Source organism: Solanum pennellii, chromosome 4 (genome assembly GCF_001406875.1).
Source record: "Solanum pennellii chromosome 4, SPENNV200".
Taxonomy (NCBI): domain Eukaryota; kingdom Viridiplantae; phylum Streptophyta; class Magnoliopsida; order Solanales; family Solanaceae; genus Solanum; species Solanum pennellii.
This window is the reverse complement of record NC_028640.1, coordinates 49,893,724-49,916,976: the sequence shown is the minus strand read 5'-3', so window position 1 is coordinate 49,916,976 and position 23,253 is coordinate 49,893,724. Positions and strand designations below refer to the sequence as shown.

Below are 23,253 nucleotides of genomic sequence, written 5' to 3'. Positions count from 1 at the left end.
TAACTTAGTTTCCTGTAAACACACTACATCAATCTTCCAGTATTGTAACAGATTTTTTATCATACATCTCTTTTTTGCACAGTTTAACCCCCTTACATTCCATGATACTATGTTCAACTTCATTGATTCTTGATGGCTAGGTATCCCCCCTACTTCTACTACCATTACTTATGAAATTGGTACCTAACACTAACCTCTTCAACTCATACACCCCCTTCTTTTTTATTATTGATGAGTCCCCTTTTTTCTCTGCACTTTCCAGCTTGTTATTGTCTATCTTCAAAAACAATTCTTTTGTTGTTTCTTCACATCCTCTGAAATCTACTCCAAATTCTGTGCTCAGCTTCATAATGTGTTGTTGAATCCATTCCGAAGGGCTAAGACATTGTGGCTCTTCATTTGGCATTTGAATTCTCAAAGGTCTTGCTTCCTCTGCTATTATGTTTGTTTCTCCTCCATTCGTTTCCATCTGTCTCTCTCTTTCTCCTTCCTGATTGACTTGCAACTCAGCTTCTAATGGTGCAATTGTCTTCGTTTGTATTGGCCAATATTTCAATTTTATTATGTCCATCAGATGGTCTTCTAAATTAGAGCCTTTATATTGGAAAATAGCAATTGGGTCCAGTAGGCTAAATTTATCTGTTCTTTTAATTTGGCCCATAGTTGCTGAAAGAGGCCCTTTGTCCTTTTCCCCCTTTCCATGCGTTACAGTATTCAAAAATCCACCTACCTTGGATGTGCCCACATATGACAGCTGTGGAAATGTCACTTCTTTCACCAAAAAGGCATGCTCTCTATTGTCCTTTAGACAATACCTTGAACCCCCCTCCTTTGTCTCTTCTTTCTTTATTGTCACCGGCGTCTAACACCATATCGGAATTTGGTATACAAAACCTTCACTGTTAACCTCTATCTCTCTCAGAACTCTTGCTCTATCTCCCTTCACCTTGATGCGAGCCCAATGAAGATGATTTTTCAGTGTGGTCTCCTCTTCCATCTCGATAAAGCCTCCGGATCTGTCTCTGATAAGTTTGAAGATTTCAGCTGACCATAGATTCAGAGGAAGCCCTAAAACTCTGATCCATACCCAGTCCCTCCTGATTTCCGCTGGCCAGCATCTGGTTTCCACCACTCTAGCTTCAGTGGCATTCTCCTTCAAGACCATTCCCCCTCCACAACATGCTCTGCTGTCTTCCGTGGCGAGAACTCGAACAAGAACATGCCATCATTCATAGCGTATACACTGATGCCTCTTTCGGTCTTCCAGGTGTTACTTGCCCATCTTCTCACATTGTGCAGTTGTGGCATTTCAGAGGAGCCATGGTGAAACTTGCCGGCTGTGCACCTGTTCAGTAGATCCCTGTCAAAGGTTTTCGTCTCTCCAGAGATCTTGATGCCACTTGCTCTGTTTTGTATCTTCGCCTTCTTTGTGCTCTCCATCATCCATCTACTAGACTTGAAAGCATCTTTGTATGAAGATTCAAGTTTCTTAGTAGACACTTGCTGCTGCTCCTGTACTCTTTCTGGTTCATATATGAACTTTGCTATTTTGTGAGCAATGTTCCACTATCCCCCTCTGAAAGTAGTTTCAGGTGTAATAATTACCGCTTTGTTTTGTCCTTGTATGGCTATAAAGCTGATGTATCTTCCATTCTCATTGTTTTTAAGAGTGCAAAAATACTCTGAGAAGTGGTCTTTTGTTTTCCATCTCCTAACTACCTTTCCGTGTTCCTTTGACGCTTCAAAAAAAATACTGTTGTTAGCCATCTCAGGACTTTATGGCTGATTTTAACTTTCTGAAATACGCGTCTGCTCTGTTTCTGACCATTCATACCATGATTCTGCCTCTGTTTGACATTTTGTGATCTCATACGACTTAAAACCAGCATTGTAGTAGATACTATTTTCCCCTGTTGAGCAAGACTAACATCTTACCGGAAAAAGTCCCCCAGAAAAGGAAAGTAGGCAGGTTGACCTCGATTCTTGTGCCTGAGAGCATTTTTTTCAGTTGTCTGATTGTCGGATTTGTTCTTTTTTTATGAAGTAATTTGTACTCAGCACCGGGGGAGTGTTATTTTAGGAATAGGAATATGAATTGTATATAGTATTCTATGTGGAAAAAAGAAGTGTTTAGAAATAAGGCTCAGTGTAATAATATAGACACAATTTCAATAATATTGTTCTCATTTAGTTCTTAATTCTTATAGTTTCATTAAACATGCATCCAGTAGATGATGAAAATTACAAGCAAGAGGATAGAAATGAGAATAAGTAGCTCCTGAATAATGATCATCCTATATGCCTTCTAAGAGCTAACAAAGTCAAAAAGCTTATCAAAATTATTTACTTTATGAAGCTAACTACAGCAAAAAATGTTTGTAAGACATCTATACTTCATAGTATGAATAGGAGATGAGCTTCTTTGAAGCATCTTCTATTCCTTTTTAGCCATAGACACTGTTAGTATCCTGTAATATTTTAGCATATATGTAAATATAGTAGGTCTTAATTTACTTTTGTAATTAGGTATTGATTTTCTTTCCTTTCTAGGACATGTAAACTAGCTATTTAGACCTTGATAGCTTGAGGGCATAATCAAGCTAAGTTCACTCTTATTTATCTTTTGTTTCACAGACACCAATGCAAGCTGGAACAGTCTATGAACGCTTTTTGATTGTGTTCCTTACATTCGACTGTCCCCAACTTGTGCAGCTTCTCTGTTGCTATAAGGCATAACCTACTTTGCCAAAAACACAGAGGGAACATATTATATCTGCTGCAACTAGGGAATTCAAAAACATATGGCAGGAGTCCTAAGAATTTTGCAGGCACAGGTAACATCTGCTGCAGAGGTAGATGACCCTTCTAATTTTTTTTTAAAAAAAAAAGCATGTGTCAAACGACCTCCTTTAAGAATCACCCAGCTGCAACAAGCCACTTTGGTTGGGACTTTGACTTTCCAAACTAATTTCCATGGCCATTCATCGATAATGCTGCTTTTGATGTGCATGTGTTTGTAGCAAACTTTACAGAGAACACCTTTCTTACACTGCAGTTTCATATAATCCTTTCTTGCTTACTTGGTTCGGTCTAATCGGTATTATTAATCACAAGAGTTTTCAGCTATCATACGAAAAGATAAAATTTTGGAGCTATTACTTCCAAAAGAAATCGACTTTAAACGGTATGTATAATTCCTATTCTATACAATCATAAACTATTTTCATAATAAGCCAACCAGGCTCTGTGGAGTGGGACCATCCATGTAACATGAGAAAGCAACACAAGTACTACTGCACATAAATTTATAATTCTTACCCGGCTAAACTTGATATCAGGAATTTCACCCTTCAATTCAACTTCCCCCAAAGCAACTTCCAAATCCTGGTTAGTTTTCAAAAAGTTGGTGGTGTTAGAAATCTATAAAACTGATGTCCGTTTGAGCTTAAAACAGTTGGCTTTAAATTGTGCAAAGAATACACCATACACCATAAAATTGAAAAGTAAAAATTGATGTGATACTATATGTAGATAATACCATGGTGACAAGGCGTAAATTAGTCCCTGGCTTAACAACATCCATTTCAGTTAGATCGAGCACAAGAGACTCCCAATCACCATTCACAATATGCACAATGGATGCAAGCATAGCATACTGATGCTTTCTTTTCACCCGACAAAGCAAGCCAAAATCAAGAAACCTACAACAAGAGAAATAAGTACAAGATTCTAACTCCTTTTTGTCAAATAGAAAATTGATATCTTAACAGAAACTGTAAAGATACCCTATTTGTGCTGATGATGTGTATCTTAAATTTCCAGGGTGTGGATCAGCGTGTAGTAACCCAGTGTCAAGGAGTTGAATTAATGATGCCTGTACTCCTTTGTTAACCTATAGCAGTAGTTGATGGAGAAGAATCTATCAGCATAAAAGGATCAATATTATAAGATAAATACATCTCACATCATGCTTTGCAGAAGAAGATAGATCCTAATCTTTCAAGAAAACAACTCGAGACTGCTTTCTATTTTCTTTCCATTTTTTTTTTTTTTTGAAACTTGATAACTTTTCTTTCCATATTGGTAGAGGAAACTCAAGTAATATTAGGAATATAGCGCAACCAACCTTTAATCACATTGTTTTTTGAGAATTTCTTTCAATCATATTGTTCTTGCCATAATCCATCAAGCCAAGAGACATCATTTTGGTTTTCTCTTCTTTTTTCCTTTTATAAGAACTGACTCCCTTCTCTTTATTAATTTAGATTTCCCACAACTATCTTAAGATTGAAAAAATTATTCATTTATAGAATCCAAGGAAATGGGGAGATCAACGAGGATGTCACACAACATATTGGAGCAGGGTGGGTAAAATGGAAGCTCGCATCCGGTGTACTATGTGATAAGAAGGTGCCACCAAGACTCAAAGGTAAGTTCTCTAGAGTGGCTGTTAGACCAAATATGTTGTCGGGGGCGAAGTGTTGGCAAGTAAAAAATTCACACATACAAAAGATAAGTAGCGGAGATAAGGATGCTTAGATGGGTGTGTAGACACACTAAGAGAAATAGGATTATGAACGAAGATACAAGGTAAGGTAGGATTGACTTCAGTTGTGGACAAGATTCAGGAAGTAAGATTGAGATGGTTTGGACATGTCATAGGAGTACAGATTCCCCAATGAGTCGTTGTGAGAGGTTTGCAGTAATTAGGTCTAAGGAGAGGTATAGGTAACTCGAGGAAGAATTAAGGTGAGGTGATTAGATATGACATGACTTGTTTTCAGCTCACAGAGGACATGGCCCTAAAAAGGAAACTATGGAGTTCGAGGATTAGTCGAGCGATTTTCTCTTCCTATGGGTAAGTACGGTTCTAGCTTAGAGCACCTTGTTTGGGAACCTTTTTTACTATCAGTATCATTCTTATTCTTCAAATTGTATTACTACTGTTGTTGCTTTTACTTTGATTACCCTTATGATTTTTATTGTCAATACTTCTCTAATTTTCTTTTTTACAGTATTTGTACCACAAATTTACATTTGCATTCATCATACTGATTGTTTTTAGCCGAGAGTCTATATGAAACAGCCTTTCTAACCCACAAGGTAGGGGTAAGGTCTATGTACACCTGCATCCAAGGGTGCGACCTAATGATCACTAAAGTAGGTGAGAACCATTAGATCTCCGGTTCTAATCCGCAGAGACAAAAACACTAAATGACTTTTTTCATCTATCCAAGACTTGGTGAATAGAATTACTTGGTACATGTTGCTGGTTAAAGGTGGCAAATATCCCATGGAATTAGCTGAAGTGTGCGCAAGCTGGCCCAGACACCACGATTATGAAAAAAAGGTCTATGTACACCTCACCCTCCCTAGACCCCACCATGTGTGGTCAATACTGGGTATGTTGTTGGTGATGTGTATAAGACCTTGCTTGAGTTATGCACCTTGGTAAATGCTTAGTAGCATCACAATAAGGATTAAACTACTGTCTTGTTCAAAGTGAAGTAAAGAATGATTAAAGAACAAAACTAAATGCACCAGATCAAGCAGACGTTGTTTAGCTTCACTTTGGCACCCCTCTCCAGGTGTTGATTGATGAACAACAGAATCCTCTGAGGACATCATCAGCAAATCAGTTGGACTCTCACCAACGAGCCATTCCATAGTCAAAACTCTCTTTCCGCTTAGACGTTGATAAACATTTGGAACACGGATGAAAGAATATGTAGAATGGACTTCCTGCAGTAGATGTTTGACAAGGTGAAAGACAAAATAAGTAGAGCATATTCTCAGTTACTCATTGCAAAAGAAACTAACGGGAACAAACTCTAGCCCTCACTAGGTAGGGGTAAGGTCTGAGTACATCCCACCCTCTCCAGACCCCACTTGTGGGATCAAACTGGGTCTGTAGCTGTTGTTGTCATTGAGAAGAAAAAAAAAAGTAGAAAAGAGTCTCGTATCTAGAAAAAAAATTCAGCTACTCATTGAAAAAAGAAAAGAAAAAACAAATATAGAAAAGAGCGCAGCTATGATCCCAAAGAAAAGCATTTAACTTGAAGAAGAGAATTTCATGTGAATCAAGAAAGTTAGGTCGGACTAGTGCTTGTTGTATAATCACTTCAAATAAACTACAACTTCTATGTGCACTCAGAATCAACTTAACAAAAACAAGGAATGCAAGGTCACGGTTATTATCTTAGTTCTGTGATCTAGTCAAAGCATCAAAATAAATAACTGCTTCTATTTATATGAGAAGGGGCAGATCAATGCCAGACATAGGCTTGTCTTTGTTACAACAATAATCACCACACTTGAACGAAGGCAAGTTGAGATATCATCATAGATCTGAAGACATTGCATCAACCAACAGTGAAGAAGATTATGTGAAGCTAATAAATCTTGCAGACACCAACAAGGACCACAAACTTGGTTTGAAATTATCTTCTAAAGCCATCAAAAGCATCTGCAAATGCTAATAGACCTTCATGAACACTACAACAGATGCTTTTGGTTTTTATCTGACTGACTGCTCCCTTTCTTCATTTAGTTCCATTTTTCTTTGTTTCTTCATTTATTATAGAGGGAGGAGAAAGTTGTACAAAAACCAACCAAATACCTGAAACTTCATGGCATTTTCAGCTTCGCAGGTGTAATCTAACTCCCCAACCAACCCTTTTCCAAGCTCGTCTGCATAGAGACGAAGATCATTTTTCCTTTTTGCTATCTTCTGCACGAGTCCCAGCTGAAGCAATCAATTGCAAGGTTAGTCTTGAATCTACGATTACATGAAAAAGGAATCAAAACAGGGAATTCGTACACGAACCGCAACACGAAGAATATATACATCCCGAACTACCACATGGCGCAAGTCTGGCCGCTGAACTTTCACAGCCACGCTTGAACCATCGAGAGTACTCCCTCTATACACCTATAGCGTGTAAAGACAATACCATGAATAGACAATTTTGTGATATTAAGTACTATCAATGACTTTTTCATATCCAAAATGTTATGTAAAAGGGTGCATACTGAAACATCCTCCAATGAAAAATATTAAAACCATCTCTTAAACAGAGACAATAGCCACCTGACCAAATGAAGCTGCAGCAACAGGTTCTTCAGAGATGTAGCTAAAATATGTCGAAATAGGAGAACCCAAGTCTTCCTCGATGATCTTCATGGCCACGTCCTTGGGGAAAGGTGGAATTCGATCATGGAGCTCAGACAGTGCCTGCAATCACCACCCGAAGCAAAGATGAAAATACAACATGATCTACCATCTTTACACGTTTCATGGTAACAGCAAAAAACATGGACCCGGAACTCTAAGTGGCATGTGTGGCACTGTAGATTCTTGCCGCATAACCAATATGGATTTCTATAGAAAGACTAATCAAGAAACAGCAAACCATAACATAAGAACGCCATTGATCTACATATGTGAAATGAAAGCAGGAAGCACTCTGCTCCTTGGTGGTGGAGTTGTGACCCAACTCACAGGCTTTTCATAGTTTCAACAGATTCTAGTTCAAATAGAAACAATTTGCACAGATCATGAATTTTTTTAACAAATCATATCATATAATTGATAATAAAATGTTTGTACCACTTTTTGAAAATACAAATATAGACAATGAAACAATGACATATATTTTCTAAAGACTATGGTGATGAACAACTATAGTAATTGAAGAATTAATAAGAAAATTCATGAACACTTAGAATCAAATCTTTTTGGTTTTAAGATTAAAAAAATATTTCATTTCTTCTTTGGATAAAATATTCTTGACAATTTTTCGTAGGATTGTACCCTCTAGAAAATACTTATATTATCAAATATTCACAAGTAGATTATTGATGTAGTTTACCACCGTGCGAAGCCCGGGCAATTTACCTAGTATATATAAAACAGAACTCTAGGCCTGCCTATGTGGCGCCTCCACAAACAAGAATTTCCTTTTAATTTATTTATTTACAAAACTAGCCTTCCCTTTACATGAAAAGTTGTGACTTTTATGAGAAGTTGTCACTTTTATGAAAAGTTGTGACTCTTATGAAGAGTTGCAACTTTTATATCAGAAGTTGTAACTTTTTTGAAAAGTTATGACTTTTATGAAGAGTTGCGATGTTTATGAAAAATTGTGACTTTTATGAAAGTTGCTGAAAATGCTCAATTCATAACGTTGCTGAAAATGCTACTCTTGCACCTCTCATTCCACAACTCATAACGTTGCTAAAAATGCTGAATTCATTACACGTGGGTACTTTAGTAAACAAAACTTTTATTTCTACCACTAAATTTGTAGGTTTTTTTTCTATAGAGGAGTCGAATTGAAATACATTAATTAAGTTTCTTATGATGTAAGTCACAATGATTCATGAATTTACTGCAATACCTATTTGCTATTTTGGTGACTTTTTTTAACTCTCTTGAGAATGATTGAAAATTTATCTTCTCTTTTGTCGCTTTCTACAGATATTTTTTATACAATTTTTGGGCAAATTGCTTGTGTGTTGTGCTATATGTGATAGCATAATGAATACGGAACCAATGATGAAGTTTGTTAAAAGAACCAAATATATTGCTCTCTTGCTTGCCATGGTTAGTATATTATTTTGATTTTTTTTTCTTAGGTACAAATAATTCATATGTCATTAAACTCTTCCTAGAATAGTAGTATAAACACAGTTAGAACACTTTTTTTATCGCAAGTTAAGTAATTTGTCATATTTCTTCAACTCTACTTGTTGGGCATAATAAGAGATCAAGTTTTTTTTAAACTAACAAATGTCCAAAATACACTACAAGAAAAAGAAATTTTTTATCGACAATAAATATGCACATTAACGAAGAGCGCTAGAGTTTTTACCGACGTTAATTAATTGTCATTAGATTCAGTGTTGCTATAAACTTTAGGGACATTTATAGAGAGTACCAATTGCCTCTTAAATTACATAATTAGCGACAATTAAGCTATTAATTCTCATTAAAGATCAATTTTACTTTACTAATAACTCTTTATTTTGATAAATATTTTTTGTAAAAATGTAACAACTTTTTTTTTGGATTATTTCAATTAAATTTGTGAATTGTAAACTAGATACAACCCAATAGACTATTTTTTCGAAAAATAAGTTAAGCAGCATCTCTTTTTCTTCTTGATTGCTAGGAAAGTTAGGTTGTCTTTATTATTATTTGTGGATATTATGAGTTCAAGTACTCACAAAATTATGTTGTGAGATTTTAATATGTTAAGTGTTAAAAGTTTTGGTTTAGAATATCCAACTGTGAACAGTTCCATTCAGAGGCCACCTACAGCTTGGTAGATAATTGTAAGCAATAGTAATGACTATTTTGATACAATGAGGAAAAACACTTATTATACTAACAATTTTAGGGTCATTTTAAAAATATACATGATACGTCATAATACAAAAAAACAAAAAACAGATTGATGGAGGCTCATAAGAAATGAGCTGAAGGTCTTCCATTTGAGTTTAGTTAAATATGTTCTTGTTCTTTATAATTTTTTGAAATTTAACAAATTTCATTACTTCTGACCAACTATTTCTGACTCATAATTTTTGTGTAGCAAAATAAAAATTAAAAATACAACACTTAAATTTCGGAGCAAGACTTCACCTTATGATAAAATATTCTTGAATGTAGTGTATTTATTGAAAATATGAATATTACTGAATGATCATATGTAAGCTTAATAAAATAGTTCAATCTCGTGAGAAGCACGGATAATTTACCTAGTTTTTGGATAATATGGAATAAGCTTCATATAGGCATGATAAAAATTAAAGCAAAAAGTCTTACATTGGTGGTTAATGAGATGGGTGAACTCCTTAGAAGACTTGGACAATCCTCTTTCCTTTGAGCTAGCTTTTGGGGTGTGACTTAGGCCTAAGACCTAAATTAACATGGTATCAGATCAGGGTCCATCTCACCCAATGTTACGCACCAGATGCTAAGCACTAGGCATGAGGTGGGTCGGAATTGCCCAAAATTGCCTGTGCACCAAATGTTATGCAGTAGGCGTGAGGTGGAGTGTTAAAGCAAAAAGTTCCACATTGGTGGTTAATGGTGAACTCATCATAAGACTTGGACAATCCTCCTCCCTTTTAGCTAGCTTTTGGGATGTGAGTTAGGCCTAAAACCTAAATTAACAATAAACAACAAGAAATATACTTGTTGGCTAACGTTTAAACAATAAACTAGAATGGACCATTAGGATCAAAGAAGTATGTTCATTTCGAATTAGTGGCCAGTGGCGTAGCCAAGAATTTCACTAAGGGTGTTCAAGCACTGATAAGTAAAAAAAATTGACGAATAGGTGCACATAAAATTTTAAAATCAAACCACTCAATACAAGTAACTGAATTTTTATATGAATGGATGCACGAATTTTTTTTAAAACTATGTAATATGTAGTTTTAATGAGCTTCTATTTAATTTATATGAATAAAACAAACAGCACAAAATAAGATGAGGAAGTGAGGAGAATTCAGCATTAAATGAAACCACGTTTAGGCTTCATATTTTCACCGCCTCTGACAATGCAACAGTAAAAACTAGACATGAAAAACAAAGAGTTTTTAGAACTGCTAATTAACTTCAATTAAACAATTACTCTTTTCAATTGGCTACTGCAACTTTTATTTTATTTATTTTAGAGATTTTTATGTTGTGGGTATCTAATAAGGATTATTTAAACAAGTAAAACCACTTTTGAATTACTTACAAAATAATAGGTTTATAGCACAAAATTGCTTACGTGTGATAAAAATAGATCTAGAAAATAATTATTTATTCTCGTATTAAGGGATCTATTTTAATCTTCATCAATTAATTTGTTTTTCTCTCTTATGATTCTAATATAATTATAGTTAAAGAGCAATTAAAGGAGGAACAATGCCATTGGATTAGTTGTTCCTCTGAAAATGTTAAAAATAGATTATTTGTTCCTCTGATAATGTTCTAAAAAATGTCTACTCCGCTTGCAGATACGCGGATTCAAACCCCTGCGGAGGAGCGCATCGATGTTTCCTGAACACCCAAACCCACTGGACTACACCTTCGAGTTGTTCCAAAGAGTATTTAAAATGTGTTGTATAACCACATGAGTAGCACATGTTATCTGTATATAAAGTATAATTTCCCGAACGAAAGGTATTTACCTGACCACTCTCGATTTACTGTAGTTACGCCCCTGTTTCTAATCCAGGAATTTAAGATGACAACTAGCTAGAGATACTTTAGGTCCTTAGTTCAGATTTCCACTTTAGTCCTCTTAAAGAAGATGGCCAGCCAACATTGATGCATTAAAAGAAAATGATCTCAGACAACAGAAAAATTATCACTTCAATGCGAAAATGACCATATCTCAGATTGCAAGTTAATTAGAATATAACCGATAGCTTAGTCTTCTTCTTAATCAAAAAAAAAGTCATGTAACATGTAATCATCTTTACACGTTTAATCATTAACATCTTATTAATGTTAACTTGAACAGCACCTCTTCAGCTGTATCAGATTAACAACTTTGGCAAAATTAGAGATGTGCATATGAGATTTGAACTTTGAAGTAACTTGGTTCATGCATGAGATGAAGGTCTTTGACTGAACTAGTATGTGTTCCATTTATTTGCTCTTTACTGACCATCTGTAGCAACTCTTTCTAAACGTTATGAAGATCAAATGGTGTATGCCTGCAACTGTTACATTCCTTAAGAGGTGGAAATGGCCGGACAGAAGAAATGGTGGAGATTGGTTCCTGCTTATATATAGTGGGCAATTTGGAGGGAGAGAAACTCTGGAGTTTATGAAGTAGAAGCAGCCACTTGCAGATTATTAAGATGAAGGGTCTACTTCTGTTTCACTTTTGGTGTAAATAATGTCTAATAGAGGAGGAGGATTCTTTAATGATTTGATAGTAATGGGGGCATACGAGATGGTCATCATGAAATTGGAGGGTTCTTTCCGAGCTTCAAGATCCATAATATGCTTATGTGGGTACTAAGAGAGTGGAGAACAAGGTTCAAGACAATTGGAAATCCAAAAAAAGAAAGAATACCCATTTCTTTGGTATTAACTTGGCAGGCCCCAAGTAAAAAGGTATTTTAATATATTTTCTTAGATAATGAACCCTAATATAAATAGGCTACTATGTCTTTATTTTTTTAAAGAAAAGGTAACTTCTTTATGAACAAAGGAATACTCAGAAAGAATTCCAGTAGTACTTACAGCAAAAATTACAGAGAGAGAGGTGACCTTACTAACGAACTCCAATATAAATAGGCTACGATGTCTTTATTTTTTTTAAAAAAAAAAAGGTAACTTCTTTATGAACAAAGCAATACTCGGAAAGGATTCCAGTAGTACTTACAGCAAAATTACAGAGAGAGAGGTGACCCTACTAATGCTTCATAAATAATCTAGAATACTAGTAATATCCTCTTCTCCTTGTGGATATTTGTGATTACACCATAAATAAAAAAGGCCTAGACAGTATGTTCAGTTTCTGCAGAGAGCATCTATTGTTTCCAAAGCACCTCTGGTTCCTTTCCATCCATACAGTCCACCAAATGCAGGCTGGGGAAATCTTCCATCTCTCCCTGTGTCCTGACTGATTCACATATCCATTCCAGCAAGCTAAAGCCTCTTTGATGCTCCTTGGCACAGTACAGTTTATGCCTCTAAAATTAATGGAAATCTGTCATAACTTCAGAGTCTCTCTACAATGTAGAAAGAGATGGTTTATCGTCTCAATCTTACATTCACAAAAAGAACGTCTAGAGTAAATTTGATAACCTCTTTTCATAAGGTTGTCTTGGGTGAGTGTGGCTTGTTTGGCTAATAGCCAAGTGAAACATACTACCTTGAAGCGTACCTTGACTTTCTAGATCATCTTCCAGGGCCAACTACCACACTGTGAGACTGAGATTTGTGATCTCTTGTAAGCTGAACCAACTGAAAATCTGCCTTGCTTGTCTAGTAGCCAAAATAGATTGTCCCTGTTGGAGTTTAAATTTTTGTATTGCTCCTGAATATTGAGTAGTTCAGCCACTTTGTTAAAATCTCAATCGTTCAAGTCCCTTCTAAACCTGAGATCCCATCCCTGATTGTCTCTCATTTGTCTGATTGCGTATACCTTTCGAAGTCTCAGGTTGAACAGGTTAGGATACTTGTTCTTCAAAGTTTCCTGTCCAACCCACACATCTTCCCAAAACAGTGTTTTCCCCCATTTCCCACCTTGATTTTGCAGCTGTTAGCAAAACTGATCCATTGACTTCTGATAGACCTCCATACTCCAGTCCCATAAGGTTCTGTAGGCATGTAGGTAGTCCATTTGGCCCCATTCCAAAACTAGCCTTGGTTGTCTCCTTCCACAGTGCTTGTTACTGTGATGCAAATCTCCGTAGCCATTTCATCAGAAAGCTCTGATTTTGCAGCTTTAGATTCCTTATCCCTAGACCCCCTTCTTTTTTGCTTTGAATGACTTGATCCCACTTTACAAGATGAAATTTGTGATCATTAGGATCACAATTCCCTTGCCACAAAAGATTCCTTCTGATGGCATCCATCCTGTCAATCACATTTGCAGGCATTGGGAAAAATGTGATCATGTATGTATGCATGGCATCCAACACACTTTTGACGAGTGTTCCCCTTCCACGTAGATACAAATATTTGCTTTTCCAATTCACTAGCTGCTCACGTTTCTCTAGAACATTGTTCCATATGTTTTTTGACTTGCTCTTATCCCCAGAGGCATACCAATGTGGGAAGTTCTCCTATCTTCCCACCCCCCCCCCTCTTCCCCAAGAACATTTGCTAAAACATTTATATTGGACACCTTAATAACTGGGTAAATGAAGCTTTTCCACCCAGGGTAATGTGTAGACCTGAGATGGCTTCAAACCATATCAAGATAATTCTTAAATACTTTAGTTGGGAGCTCTCTGCATCACAAAAAAATAGGGTGTCATCAGCATATTGTAAAAGTGATATGGCCAGTCCTGTCTATCATTCATGTTGGCATTGAAACCTCTTATCCATCCTTTTATTTGAGTTGTCCTGTGCATGTCATTTAGTCCTTCCATTGCCAGAATAAAGAGAAAAGGGGATGTTGGTCCCCTTGTCTCAGTCCTCTCTTAGATGGGAAGAATGCAGAAGGAGATCCATTTATCAGAATGGGGAACTTCACACTCGTGATGCAGAATTTCATCCATTTTTCACAAAAAAAACTATTCTTTAAGGTCTTCCAGAAGAATCCCCAATGAAGGTGGTCGTACGCTTTCTCAATATCTAACTTACATAAGACACCTGGGACCTTGCTGATTTTTCTGACAGCCACACACTCATTTGCAATCAAAATTGCAATCATGATCTGTTTGCCTTTTATAAAGGCCAATTGTGAACATCCACCAGCTTGGAAACTACTTTCTTGAGCCTTTCAGTCAGAACTTCTGATAAAATCTTGTAAATGCTTCTCTACATGGCTTATGGGTCGAAGTCCTTCAACTCCTTTGCCCCCATCTTTTTTGGGATCAGTGCTATGAAGGTCACATTGAAACTTTTTACAAAAAAGCTCTGAGCATGGAAGTTCTACACTGCTGCAACTACTTCTTTACTGACCACATCCCAACAGGCTATGAAAAATGCCATGGTGTGGTTTCAGGGCCAGGTGCTTTATCCTTAGCACATGCCATAACACAGTCTTTTATTTCCTTTTCACTGAATTGTTCTTGTAGCATGATGTTAACCATCTCATTCACCATAGTACCGGATCTGACGTTGAATTGCGGTCTCCATCTTTCTGTTTCAGGTTTTCAGCATATAAGTTCTGATAGTATTTAATGTTTGTTCTTTGATCACTGTTGGTTCCCCCGTGCATTCTCCATTGACAGAGAGCTTGTCAATGTCTTTATTGTGAAGAGGAGATTATTTTGGATTATGAATTTAATTACTCTCTTTCAGAGCTGGGCATTTGGGAATTAAAATTTGCATTTCATCTCAGGATTATTATATATTGTGATGAAATTATGTCAATTAGGGAATGGACTGATTTGATAGCGCAAATATGTTTTCATTTGTTAATGCTTCCAAGTGTGCTTCATTTTCATATGTTTCATTTCTTAAAATTTTTGGTTGTTTTGATCAATTCAAGAAGAAGTTTGCTCCTTATAGTCAAGTATACATATTGCTTATAATATGATGATATTCTTCTTTGATTTTTATGATACTTGGCTAAATCACAAAAGTTTATTGAATGGAAATTTGTAAAACTCCCTTGCCTTTGCTATGAATATGACGATATTCTTCTTTGATTTTTATGATACTTGGCTATATCAGAAAAGTTTATTAAATGGAAATTTGTAAAACTCCCTTGCCTTTGCTACGTATTGTTTGGTCAAATTTGTGATTCCATACTTATTTCCGTCATTGTTTTGCACGGACCAAACCCGAGGACGGATTTCTTTAAAAAGGAGGGAATGATGGGATATGAGAGTGCTGAGGATTTGTCTTTATACAGTCTATTCATTGTGTCTTTAACCTAATCGATTGCATTTCAATTCTATATTAAACCTTTTCTCTATCTATCCTAGATTTAAGATTATTGGTTGCATTTCCATATGTTTAGGTAAGTAATTACTTAGGTGTGCGTTTACCCCAACAATTGCCTTAATCTTTCTAACCTTCCATAATTGTTCTTGGGTTCATGTGGGGTTGAAAAACTCGTCTTCACGAATCCTCTCTTTCCGTTGATGATTTAATTTTTTTTTTCAAAATTTAAAATCCTTAATTCTTATTCTAAGTTAAATGTGTGGAATAGACCAAATCCTAAAAAATTTCAAAATCAAGCAAGGAAAAACCTTTTTTATATCATTCTTCACGTCCAGGATTAATTTCTTTGAATTCCCAAGCCCCTTTCACATCAGATGGGGCAATTGTAATTGGTTAGGTTTTTTGCTGGTTTTTGGATCTGTCCTCGTATATATGGTTTTGGCACTGTCATCTCATTCCCCAAGGAAAAATAAAACTGGATAAACCATTATCCCACAGATTCTGTTCTAAGAGATTTTAACGAAGTAAAATCAAAAGATAAAACTTCAGTTCATACAGATACTTGCCTTCTATTTGGAACCAACTTTCAGATTTTTCTACTTTTGGTTTTGATAAGTGATCTTCAGTCGGTCTATTATCAAACTCCTAAGTATCCTCCCACATGTAAATCCACCCTATTAGTCAGGAGTTAAACAGTGGCCATTTCACACTTTTGCTCCTTTGGTGACTCAAACCCCCAACCTTATGGTTTGAGGAGCAGGGTCCTTATCACTAGGCTACTCTGTTGTCCACATGTATGATTTCTCTTGAGCCCTAAACTTTCTTTATAGCTTAATTATCATTGTACCTTTTTTAGTTTTTAATACTTATAAATATTAGATCATCTGTGACATCAACTCAGTTGGATGATACAGATGGAGATTACATATAACACTACCCAGAGCGAAAGAGAGTCCAACCAACAAATCCTATACACTACATGTAGAAAATGATGCGTGGAAAATGAAGGTTGATAGAATAGTTATGGTGGAAAAAGTAGTATAGATGGCATGTGCGTAAACCAACCTTTGTAATTTCAGAACCAATTATATCGGGCCTTGTTGAGAGAGACTGACCAACTGCACAATAAGAAAATAATGTTAGACTGGTATCTATTGATTAGGAAAGAAATACACTTAAATATGCAAGTCATTGAATGACTCCAAACAAGAAAAAGTGAATACAGCAATGGTTCATTAAGAGCCCTGAACAGTACCAAAACTAAACTTAAGGTAGTCCTTTATACTTACTCTTGATAAAAGTAGGACCAAGGTTTAGCATCGTTTCCTTTAAAACCTTCCCAAGAATGTAGTTTGACGTTTCCTTCACGACATCTTCATTTGAAGTGGGGAGAAGTCCAGATATTCTAATTTGGATTGCAGCAGAAGTGAAGGCAACAAATACCTTACAAAACATAAAGCCCATAAGATTGCAATTCTACGGATTAACCTTGTTAGCAGCTCTTTATGTAGAGGAAACAGATAAGTTAATAAGAAATGTTTCACAGATTAATGAGCCGTAAGAAAAAAGAAATAGAAGTGGAGAATATGCCCGAAACTAGACATAAGCCAGGAGTCCAAGTTATTTCCTCTCCATCATTTTTACCATGATATTAGTAGAAAACTATCAATAAAGAAGTCATAAAACCTACACCAGACAAGTGTTCCTGATTTGACCTGCTTCAACATAGAACAGTTTTTGTTTTCAACTACAATTGAGGCACACAGTACGTTTGTCACATATCTTCCACTATAAACTGTTTATTTAGTTATTGCCGAATGCAAATTGGTAGTCTCTTTGGGGACATGATTAAAAAATATAAGTTACAGACTTCAAGTTTAAAATGGCAAGTAAAAATTAAGACAATATTGGGTTGATAACAGCCAATATTAAGGAAAAGGAACATACTGAAGTGACCAATTTAGCCCTATCACTACTCAAACTAATAGTACAAAAATGGAAACACTTTTTTTTTTTGAAACTGGTAACTTAAAAAAAATGGAGACACTTCAGGATTTTAATGTTAATGTATGGCCAAGGTAATTATGGGAGATCAATGAAGTTACTCCAAGAGGCTAGAGCTTTATAAATGGTAAAGATAACCACATACTCAGATGTGAATGCAGTAAAAGAACTGACGGCTATGAATTAAGCATATGATTTATTTATTTTGTAAATAGACTGAATTAATCAGATGACATGAGGTATATACGTATATTTTGAGGTCTAGACTTGAAAACAACTCTAGGATAAGTGCCCCTGGTCCCAAAGACTGAACCAAAAGCAATAACTTCCACTTCATGCCAAATTGCTCCCACAAGGTTTCTAAATTGAGTTTCTGCGTGAATCTGTAACATATCTTTTCTAAAGATAGGACACTAGATGCAAGATAACTTATGCCCAAATTTAGTTGGACTTATAGTGTGGCAAAATCCTAACAGGTTGTTGACCATCAACCAAAATTTGACTGATTGAACAGAAATGATGAACAAAAATCATAGTGAAGTGTCATAATAAATTATCTCAATTACCTCAAGCAGACGAAGAGCCACTACATGGGGTCTTAACTTGAAATATTCTGACACTTGTTCCGGATCATATGTTTCAGGAAGTGGCTTTGTCCATCGCTTAGATATGCAGTAGAAATAATAAAGATATGTCTCCAATGCTTCGACATCAGCCATAAACAAGTCTATGCCAGATAGATCTGTCAAAAGATATCAAGCCTCAAAGTCGAATATTGTAGGACAAGGATGCATTAAGTTTATTTTTACTCAACAACCTGAAGATGGACATGAGTAATAAACATAACTTTGGCGCACCACAGACAGACCATACAGAAAAGACAGCAACATTTCTTAGATCTCGTCATAGAGAAACAAAATAGCTTTTGCGAGCCTGCCTTGATAAACTTTATAAGGAATAAGATAAAGACAAAATTTGACCTGGTCTCCTCACCACCCTGCAATAGGAAAAGGATCCCCTCCTATAAACTCATTTTTTTCAAAATGATCATTTAGACTTTCTGTCTTCTTTTCTTCTTGCGTAATAGCAACAGAAAATAAATTGTACCCAAGAAAAACAGAAAACAAATAGTTCCTTTTTTCTTTCATTTCTATAATTGTTTATACATGTAAACTGAGCACCTTTCTAAATATACATGTCCCAAATTACTTGATCACTTAAAATTTTCATATTTTAACCCTATTATTAATAATCTCATCATGCTTAATGTTCCCATAATTTCTCTTTGGAAGCTTAAACAAAATTAAAGTTTTCAGAATTTATTTTTCCAAAGAGTTCATTAAATACATAATTACTCCTTTGTGGTCTTGCTGTAACCCATTTTGGAGTACTTACAATAGAATTGTTTAAGAACAAGTATACACGTGAACAATAAAAAACAACTCATAAAGTGAGAACATTACTATAATACGAAGATCGAACAAAATAATGGAATTCAACCTTCTTCATTTATATGGGGACCAAGAATTGGTTGTGACAATAACTTGTGCTAGTACTAACAGGACTACTAAAATTGTTGTAGGATGACCTGTATGATATTGCCTCACACATGAACTCCCCATGGCTAGTAGGAGGGGATTTCAATGTGATTACTGATGAGTTGGTAGAATGTGATTACTAGGATAGATGGGAAGAATCACCTAGTGTTTTTTGTCTCGAGTTTTACACCAGAGACCTAAGAGCTCTCAACCACTTCATTGACCACTAGGTCACACCCTAAGATGCCTGATGAGTTGATATTTGACCAATATTTGACTTCAATTCATGAATTAATGTTACGTTTTAATGCTAATAGAAGGGATTTTAGGTCATTGTTCTCTTACGTAGAGGCACTTCTTGAAAAATGAAGAATGAAGGATTTGAACCAAAGAATCACTGAATACACCGGCAAGGAACCGACATCTAGCAAGAGTGCACCGGTGTCCCGCAGGTGCAACGCCGGCTAAGAAGGAAGGCAATGTGTAAGGCACCTGTGCTTGACAGTTTTCAACTAGCACTTCGTCAGTCTCGTGCATGTGCCATTAGTTAGGAGCAAACTGAAACAGCGCCACAATGTCTATGGATGGTTTTGTACCTGCAGCGCAAGTGAAAGAGGAAAGTAAAGGGGAAAACTCGTACTTGGTGCTGAAAAGGCTTCCTTTGGCAGGTTCCAAGGATATTATTGGATGTGTAACTATGTACTATCATCTTCATCTGGTCTTCCAAATTGGGGATATTCTAGTTAGCTTTCATTATTGCATATTAGAGAGTAGAGAATGGACATCAAAGAATAGTTTTTCGTTGCTGAAGAAGAAAATCCAAACTGTACTTCTCCGAGCTTGGATCTGAATTTGATTACACCTTATGCATGGAGTATAACTTTGATGGTATATTCTCTATTTTGTTATTTAAGAGTAACTAAATCTCTTGCTAGGGGGGAGGGGGGGGGGGTGCGCACGATGTGGGTGTAAACTTGAATGCGTAGTTACTAAATAGTTCTTAAATCAACTATTATGCATGGATCTATTGTTGTCTGCAAGGTTTAATCTAAAAATCAATGGTTGCAAACCTTGGTTGAACCTAACTCTATTTTGACTTGAGAAAGCAAAATAAGATTGGTAAGACTTCATTAGTGAGGTTGAGAAATTGGTCATTGGGTTAGAGTTAGAGGTAGTCTAATCTAATTAATTTCTCATATAAGGGTAGATCTACAGATAGTCTAACCCACCAAGCAATGATTGGTGTTTTGTTTGCATGGTCTTGAAGTTCGGAAGAATTCAAGATATATGCATACATTAGTTTAAGAGAATATTGGATATAGTATCGACCAAATGCTATCCATGTGTTAATTGGTTTGTAACTAGTTGATCATTGCCTATTGAGTTGAAACTCCATCAATATTGCACACACCCTTAGTCGCTTCCAACCTGGTGAACTCTCTTTTATGTTACTTACGTGATTGTAATACTTGAAGTTTTGAATCAAGTCTTATGTTCCCAACTCCCAAAAAATTTTACATTATTGTTTGGACAACATAGCATTGGAGCAGCATGGATGACATACAGGCTTGCCTCTAGAGTAGTGTGAAAAGAAGGTACCACCTAAACTCAAAGGTAAGTTCAACAGAGTGGTGGTTAGACCGTCCTTATTGTATGGGATGGAGTGTTGGTCAGTCAAGAACTCACATGTTCAGAAGATGCATGTTGCGGAGATGAGGATGTTAAGATGGATGTGTGGGCATACTAAGAGCGATAAGAATGGGAATGAGGTTATCCAAGAGAATGTGAGAGTGGCTTCTATAGTGGACAAGATGATGGAAGCGAGACTAAAAGGGTTTGGACATGTGCAGAGGAGTGATAAGGCCTGAGAGGCTAGTTGTAGGGGGTACGCGAAGGGGAAGAGGTAGGCTGAAAAATTAATGGAGAAAGGTGATTCAACAGGACATGGCATGGCATAACTTTATATTATTGAGAACATGACTCTAGATAGGAATCAGTGGAGGTCGCGTATTAAGGTAGATTGTAGAAGGTTAGTAGAGGTAGAGTGTTGTCTTGCCCTGTGAAGGTTAGTGTCCACTGTAGTAGTAGTAGTAGTAGTTGTAGTTGTAACCTTGTAGTTCTTGCCATATGTTGTTTATTGTGGTTCAATTATTATACTATATTACTCTTGCTAGTCTCTCCCTTGCGAACTTTATACTTTTTTTCTTATTAGCGGTTATGCTTTCCTCATTATTTTCTTCTTCTTTTACTTGGGCTTGATTACTTGAGCCAGGGATCTTTCCGAAACAGTTTCTCTACCTCTGTGAGATAGTGGTAAAGTATGTGTACATTCTACCCTCCCCAGCTCCCAATTAGTGGGATTCCACTGGGTATGTTGTTGTTTTATAGTACTTTAGGGCTCGAGTGAAGCATTCTTATTGGCTGACATATAAGCTTTGTTGCCTATGAATAGTAGTTTTCATTCACTTGTAAAGGGTTGAGTTTTTGGCAATATTATGGAATACATTGATACTCTTGTGCTCCAAGTTTTCTGTTATTAAAATTTTCAGTATGTCTGAGCTCACAAGAACAAGAGCATTTTACATTTCAGCTTCCAGAATCTGATGCACTAAGCTATCTCCGAAACCAAGCTGAATCAAGAAATATCTGAGCATTACTGTTTCATTTATTTATTTCAATACATTTTTGTTCTTAATAAACCTATTCAATAACATATATATCTGCTTAAAACGAACTAACATGTTAACTCAATCCGCTTATCCTTAACCTCGTGACAAATTCAACTGTATCATTTTCCCGGTAAACACATCGAATTCCCACCGTGACCCACGTATTCAAAAAATAAAATAGGGGAATATGAAAGAAAACTAAAGTACCGTGTTACTGCAATTCTGCACACAACCAGCCGCATAACATCAAACACATACTCAGCATTATATAGCACAGATTTACACATAACAAAGCAACTAATCCAACAAAAGAGAGAAAAAAGAGGAACCTGGGTAACGAGGTTGAGGCCAAGAGGGGGCATCGGAAACCTCTGAAGAGACCCCCGGTTCCTCAACATGACGAAGCCAAATGAAATCATCAAGTGACTTAGTGAGTTTAGGCATGCGAAAGGTTTTGTTCGCCCATTGCAGCCCCTTCCCAATTCCCTTTTTTATGAACTCCGCATCCTTTCTAACTACCTCTGTTACATTCCGAAGAGCATTCTTTTCCAATTTTTGCATCTGGGCATTGCTATTTTTCCTGATTGTGCCGGAAGAAGCCCACACTTTTTTATGTGAAGAGATTTGGGGTGCCAATGGTGCTGCTAATGCTGCAGCAAATGGCATATTTTGGACTTCAATTCTATTTTGGGGGATAATTCATGGGGAAGTAGTAGAGGCAGTGGAAAACTGGAAATGTAAGAAGAAGGAAGCAAATGGTCTTCTTTGGGTTTGGGTTCTATGTTTTTTTGTGGCTATGGTTAAAGAGTTGTTTACGTGGATCATAAATTATTTAAATTTCCAACTCTTCAAAACTAGGAAAATGTGAAGCCCCAATTCCGCTCGTTTCCATTTTTTTCCAGTTCTAGTTTTGATTAACGACAAATAATATATGAAAGATTTAATGGCTAAGATTTAATTAATTAAAATATATATCTAAGCAAGACGTAGATGATAAGTATATTATTATGTCAATTAAAAATAATCTTATTATTTCTTCCTTTTTCTCTTTATTCACTTCAAGTCCAATTGTTTCTTTCTTTTCTTCATATTCCCTCCAAAAATTTAGCATATTGCATATGAGATTTTATTGACTTTCATGTTAATCAATAAAATTTCGTAAGCAATATGCTATTTTTTTTGAGGGAACAGAGAGAAAAGAGAAACAATTGGCCGTGGAGGGAATAAGGAGAAAATGGGAAAAATAATAGAACTATTTTTAATTGATCTAATAATATATTTATTATCTAAATCATGGCTAGAGATATATTTTAATTCATTAATCTTAGTCATGAAATATAACATATGTTATATGTCATTAATCAAAGCTAGAACTTGAAGAAAATGGAGATGAACCGGATTCATAAAGCCCATTTAATTTAACTTTTAGCATGTTTAGGGTTGAGAAACATTCACAAATAAC

The 23,253-nt window shown here is 36.0% G+C and overlaps 1 protein-coding gene across 2 annotated transcripts in view; it reads right to left on the bottom strand.

Annotated features, from left to right (window-relative positions):
- The window catches only part of LOC107017596 (uncharacterized protein sll0005), a 45,255-nt gene extending 22,651 nt beyond the window's left edge, over positions 1-22,604 (bottom strand). The window contains exons 1-11 of one of the 2 annotated variants that reach the window (XM_027916510.1): positions 22,121-22,604; positions 18,151-18,326; positions 16,870-17,023; positions 16,646-16,698; positions 7,091-7,234; positions 6,821-6,931; positions 6,620-6,745; positions 5,542-5,742; positions 3,786-3,892; positions 3,539-3,701; positions 3,319-3,384 (exon numbers count right to left, since the gene is read on the bottom strand). In XM_027916510.1, coding sequence (XP_027772311.1) covers positions 3,319-3,384; positions 3,539-3,701; positions 3,786-3,892; positions 5,542-5,742; positions 6,620-6,745; positions 6,821-6,931; positions 7,091-7,234; positions 16,646-16,698; positions 16,870-17,023; positions 18,151-18,326; positions 22,121-22,457 — 1,638 coding nt within the window. In that variant the 5' untranslated portion in view covers positions 22,458-22,604. The remainder of the gene's footprint in view (positions 1-3,318; positions 3,385-3,538; positions 3,702-3,785; positions 3,893-5,541; positions 5,743-6,619; positions 6,746-6,820; positions 6,932-7,090; positions 7,235-16,645; positions 16,699-16,869; positions 17,024-18,150; positions 18,327-22,120) is intronic. The other variant, XM_015217765.2, reaches the window with a different exon arrangement.
- Positions 22,605-23,253: the final 649 nt, after the last annotated feature.